The following is a 6,000-nucleotide window of genomic DNA, read 5'->3' as shown; positions in this document are numbered from 1 at the left end:
GTATGTATCAACAACCTAAGGTATACTGATGATACCACTCTGTTGGCAGAAAGAAAAGACGACTTGATGAAACTGCTGCAGACAGTGAAGAAGGAAAGTGAAAAAATAACCTGATCTTTATTTACACCAAAAAAATATTAAAATGTCATCAACTGAGAAGATAGACGTGTTCAGATTGGGAGACCATCATGTGTAAATCTTGTAAAGTTTAACTTTACTGGATTTGAAAATTGAAGTGAGTGGAGAATGTGAAGGAGAGAACAGCAATGCCAGGATTGACAAAGATCTGGAAAGACAAAAATGTGACAAAACAAACCAAGAGGAGGCTGGTGAATGATCTTATATTTTCATTTGCAATGTATGGATGTGAGTCATGGACAGTGAAAAAGAAAGAAAAGAAGAAGATTGATAGTTTTTAAATGTGGTGTTGTAGACAAATGTGAAAAAATTCCATGGACTGCTAGAAGAAACAAATCATACTTGAAGAAAGTAGACCACCATGTACATTAGAAGAGCTGATGCTAAAGCAGAAGCTGTTATACTTTGGACACATCATGCGTGTAGAAAACCAGTCTGGAGAAGTCGACCATGCTGGGTACGGTTGAGAAAAGAGGAAGACTCAGACCTTGTACGTGCTGGATGGATGGATGGGGTAAAAGCTGCAAACAAACTGTCTCTGCCAGGGTTTCAGGAAGCCGTGCAGGATTGGGATGTTTGAAGGTATCCCATCATGGATGTCACCAGAAGTCGGACAAAGCAGGACGGAACTAAATCATACAACCACTCTTTGATTGTCTGTGAGGAATGTAGTTTACACCATTGTCACTAGCATCACTAAGCTAATCTTATTTCAATCTTTGCCTGTATGATTGTTGCTATTAGCTTTTTTTTGTCTAATTCACCCATCATGCATTTTTAAAAAATCTGTTAGTTCATGTTTCAGGCTATTTCATCAATCTCTTTGCCTCTTTCTTAACCACCCACCCCTCCCCCCGGGTGTCTACCACCGTACAGACACTGTTCTGCAATGTGGATAATCTGCTGCGCCTCCACCAAGATTTCCTTCACAGCATTGAGCGGTGTCTCCATCCCACACCTGACCCAAGCCACCGGCTGGGAAACTGCTTCTTGATGTTTGTAAGTTCATCTTTTCAGTCTGCCTTACGTGCTCGTGTGCTTTGGAACACACAGCCCAGAGTTTAGAGAAAACTTTTGCATTCATCATGAAATTACTTTCTGCACACTCTTAACGGGATACTGTGATGTGAGAATTCATGTATTTGCTCCACTATATAGACTGATGCAAACCTGATTCTCTTTGCAATTCTTCCAGAATTTTTTTTTTCCATGCTACTGCATTTTTAGAATGACACCATCAGTGTTCAAAACTGAAAATAAATGTATGCAATGAGCTTTTATCTGTTTGTCTCAGTTATGGCAACCTGCTTGTCTTAGGGAGACTTTGTGAACAGAGGCTGTAACAAATTTCCAGGCTTAATACGCTTTCTTTTTCGAGAATTTGCTGAAAACAGAGACACGGCATATGTTATGTATTGTCTTTTATGGTATAATCATTATTTTATTCCCCAATCCAGAGGAGAGGGTATTGCATTTGGGTCCGTTTGTCTGTGTTTTTTTATTTTTTTTGTCCACACAGAAATTTAGTGTTTTTCTCTGAAACTGCTTGTCAGATTGACACAAAATTTTCAACACAGGAGCGACGACTCGTGTAGAATGTTTTAATGTTAATTATGATGTCGCAGGTTGGAAAAAAAGCCATATTGGAAAAAAGGAAAAATTTGGACCACTGTATCTCTGGTCCGAAACCACACCAGACAAAAAAATTGAAACTTCATTCATGGCAAGTACTCCACATGGAGAATAAGTGATTTTTACCTCTGCCGCTGAAGGTGAAGGAGGTTGTTTTCACCCCTGTCTGTTTGTGTGTTTGTTTGTTTGTCTGTCTGTGTGCAGGATATCTTGAAAAGTTGTGGACAGATATGGATGAAATTTGATGGGCAGGCTGGGTATGTGACAAGGACAAACTGATTTTCAGATTTTGGTGAAGATTCGGATCCATATCCAGATCTGATAATTTTTTTAAGTGATTCTTCACCAGCATAGGGCTAAACTAATATATAGCACAATATCTCAAAAAGTTTTGGAATGATTTGGATGAAACTTGGACAGGTTTGGTGTGTAACAAGGACAGACTGATTCGATTTTGGTGAAGATCTGAATATGGATCCGACGACAAGAATTTTTTCACGGATTCTTCACCATTGAGAGATAGGGCCAAAAATTATATATAGCACGATATTTCAAAAATGTATGGGGCCCAATATGTTCTTGTGGATCAGGCATTGCGGGGCAGAGGTATGAACTCCACCGAGTGCTCTTCTAGTTTTTTTTTAATGATATCATAGGTGCCTTCGTTATTATGTCACAATTGCATACATAGAATGCTACATCTGAACAGTCTGAAAAGTTGTGTGTCATCTAGGGATAAATTGGTCCACAAAATAAATTGATGACGTCATTGGTCACGTGGTTCGGCAGCCATATTGTTTGGGTTAGCTCGAATATATATATATATATATATATATATATATATATATATATATATATATATATATATATATTTTTTTTTAACCTTCTAAAATCTTCTTCCCTGAAATGGCTGAACAGATCAAGGTGAAAATTTACAGGTATGACCACCTGTCCATGAGGAACAAAACATTCACACCTCTGACATCATAGGTCACATGGTTTGAAGCCATAATATATTTACCCTAAAACATAAAAAAAAATCCTTCTCCAGAACAGCTGCACAGATCGAAGGGAAAGTTGACAAAAATGTTCCACAACCTTTGGGGATGCCAAGGTGTTCACGAATAATTGATAGGTCACATGATCTGGCAGCCATATTGGATTGAGTGAAAATCTTTTTAAAAAATTATTTATCTTGAACCATTTCATCGATTGACGTGAAACTTCACGATTTATGGTCTCTTGTTGATGTGGAATATCAGTTTTAAATTTCAACCTGATCGGACGCATGGTTTGGCAGCCAGTATTATTTAATATATTTTGATCTGGGTTATTTTTATTTACTTTATTTTTTATTTTTAATATATTTTTTATGGCTGTGCCTGGATGGGCTTGTAGGTAGAGGAGTAGTAGTTGAAATGTGAATCCTATTCAGGTTCCTCCTGATGACTTCATCTTTGCTTTTTGCTTGCTTGGGTTCCTTCTTATTACTCCAATGCAGGACTGTACCTATTTAATCTTCCATTTGATTTTAATTTATTTTAATCCCATTCAGAATTCAATTGAATAGTAATAAATGTCATGGATCAGGGTCGGGTGTCCGATCAAAGTGGGACGTCTTGGTACCCGATCATCACTGCCAGCAGTTATAAAGTGTCAGTTCTAATTATGTCTCTTATTAATTATGTAGCACACCAGTACCCAAATGCCACACAAAATACACCACACAAAACGACACAAACACCACTCAAAACAAGTCCTGGCGAGGATCTGCGATCTGTGGTTGCTCTTTTTCTTGTTTTATTCTGTGCAAGTTATTTTATTAGCTTTGTTTAACTTCCTTTTAAATGTGAAACCTTATACCATGTCACTGAATTTATTGATGTTTATTTATTTTAATTACTTGTACTGTTCCTATTTGTTGAACAAAGTCCATCATTATTCCTGTGGCAAAGAATATTCACCCAAGGCAGCTCAATGATTATAGATAGACCTGTTGCCATTACATCCATCCTGTTTAAATGTGTGGGGAAATTGATCGTGATGTTTATAACATCAGATGTGGCTCCCAAATTGGATCCTTTACAATTTGCATACAAAGCAAGACGCATTGTCGAAGATGCACGGCTCAGTTTGCTTCATCCAATCACAAGTCTCCTTGACAAGAATGGAACATTTGTTTGTCTATTACTTATTGATTTCTTATCAACCTTTAACACGATGCAACCATTTACCCGAATGAAGTGTTGTGTCACTTGTGCCTGAACCCCCATATCATACTCTAAAGTTCATTACTCGACTGTCCTCAACAGGTGAATGTGAATGGTAGTTTATCAAAGTTATCAGTCTTGAACACTGCTGCTCCACAAGGCTGTGTATTATATCACCTCTTCTGTTCAGTCTTTACACCAATGGATGTGTGGCTCTCAAAGGAGTGTGTAACAATTACGTGGATGATACCGCCATTGTTAGCTGCCTTTACGATCAATTGCTCTTGGTGTTGTACCTCAATGAGTTTGACACATTGAATAAGTGGAAGTTGTGTGGGGTCTTTTTATCTCACTCTGAATGTGTGCAAAACGAAAGAGATTTTTGGGGGTTTTGGAAAAGGTCACAATCATGAACATGAAACCATAAATGGTAATAAGATGGAAATTGTTAACAAATTCAAACACCTGGGCATTATTATTTATAAAAAGATATAACTTTTGATGAAAATACTGATGTTGTGTCGAAGAAATCGAAGCAAAGATTGTGCAGGGTGTTCCAAAAGATCCGAACAACTTTGGTTGTTAATATGTTTCGAACCACAAATGATACAATGATACGTTTTTGTTTATATGATAAAGAAAATCATAAAGTTTTGTGAAAACCATCAATACACTTCAATGTTAGCTCTGTTTGTCGCATGCAACACATCAAGGCGGTAAAGGAGTTCTTGCCATGTTCAGTTCAGCATGTTTGCATCCATCAGTGCACATGCATCTGTCATCCGAAAACAAATATTCTGCAGGTTTGCCACCTTGGTGTTGCAGACAGCATCTTTGACAAACCCCCACAGAAAAATTATCAAGGGGGATTAGATCTGATGATGATGGGGGTCAGGTGGTTGGTCTGTCTTGGCCAATCCAGCGACCTGGAAATTTTTCATTCAGGATGGCTCAAACGACTAAGGCCCAATGAAGGGAGCGCCGTCCTGTTGAAAAATGTTGTCGGGTTGCAGATCTCCAATCTGTGGGGAGGTGAATCTTTGCAACATGATGATGTCAATTATTGAGGTCACCATATCCTCCGCAAAGAAAAACGGACCCACCAAGTGATCATGGAGAAGGCCATAACCACACATTGACCTTTGGACTGTCGCATATGTGTTCAATAACCATGTAGGGGTTTTCAGAGCACCAGATCCTCACATTGAGCCAGTTAACCTTCCCCGATACTTGAAAGCAAGCTTCGTTTGTGAACATGACCTTTTTCAGGTAATCTTCATCATCCTCCACACGACTGAGCATTTCCAAGGCAAATGCCTTGCGTTTGGGTCCATCATTTGGTTTGAGTTCCTGCTGAATCTGCACTTTATCGGCATAAAGTTTCAGTCTTTTATGCAAAATCCTGTGTACAGTGGTGTTTGGTCATCCCATTTCTCTGGATGTGCATCAAAATGATTTTCTGGGACTTGTTCAAATGATTCATGCACTCCTTATTTCACTCATTCAACGTCTGCTACACTTGTGCTTGGTCAACTGGTACTTTTCTATTCCTGACAACTTCCAGTCTCATTAAACCTCCTGTACTAGTCTGCGATGGTGGATACCTTCCATACCTTGTACATAAATTATGCTGAACTTGCTTGTTGGATCTCGTCTCTATGAACGAACCATTCGACGCACTGAGCTTTATCCTGTCGAGTCACCATTTTCTTTTACATTAAACCATCAGACCTGAAACCAAAGAAAACATCCTGAGTTTCTGGATTATACAAAACAAAGGGTATTGTTTTATAATTTGTGGTACTAAATATATTAACAACCAAAGTTGTGCAGGTCTTTTTGGAACACCCAGTATCTTCTCAGGAAGTTTAGTTCATTTGGTGTGAGCTCACGAGTGATATGGATGTTGACCAATTCCTTTCTGATCAGTGTTTTGTCATTTAATTTGGTTTCTTGGTGTAGTTATGAAAAAGTCACGAATGAGAAAGGTCATTACACTTGGCATTTAAAGTGGGTGGGC

General features: G+C 38.4%; 1 protein-coding gene across 2 annotated transcripts in view; it reads left to right on the top strand.

The window, feature by feature from the left end:
- LOC147026460 (phosphatidylinositol 3,4,5-trisphosphate-dependent Rac exchanger 2 protein-like) overlaps positions 1-6,000 on the top strand; it is a 191,247-nt gene that overhangs the window by 27,019 nt on the left and 158,228 nt on the right. For both annotated transcript variants that reach the window (XM_085881887.1, XM_085881886.1), the window contains one exon: positions 1,015-1,137. In XM_085881887.1, coding sequence (XP_085738013.1) covers positions 1,015-1,137 — 123 coding nt within the window. The remainder of the gene's footprint in view (positions 1-1,014; positions 1,138-6,000) is intronic.

Source organism: Eptatretus burgeri, chromosome 5, assembly GCF_056783735.1.
Source record: "Eptatretus burgeri isolate ZD-2024b chromosome 5, Ebu_testis_v1, whole genome shotgun sequence".
Lineage (NCBI taxonomy): Eukaryota > Metazoa > Chordata > Myxini > Myxiniformes > Myxinidae > Eptatretus > Eptatretus burgeri.
The sequence above is the reverse complement of the archived record's forward strand: the minus strand, read 5'-3'. Positions and strand labels throughout refer to the sequence as shown.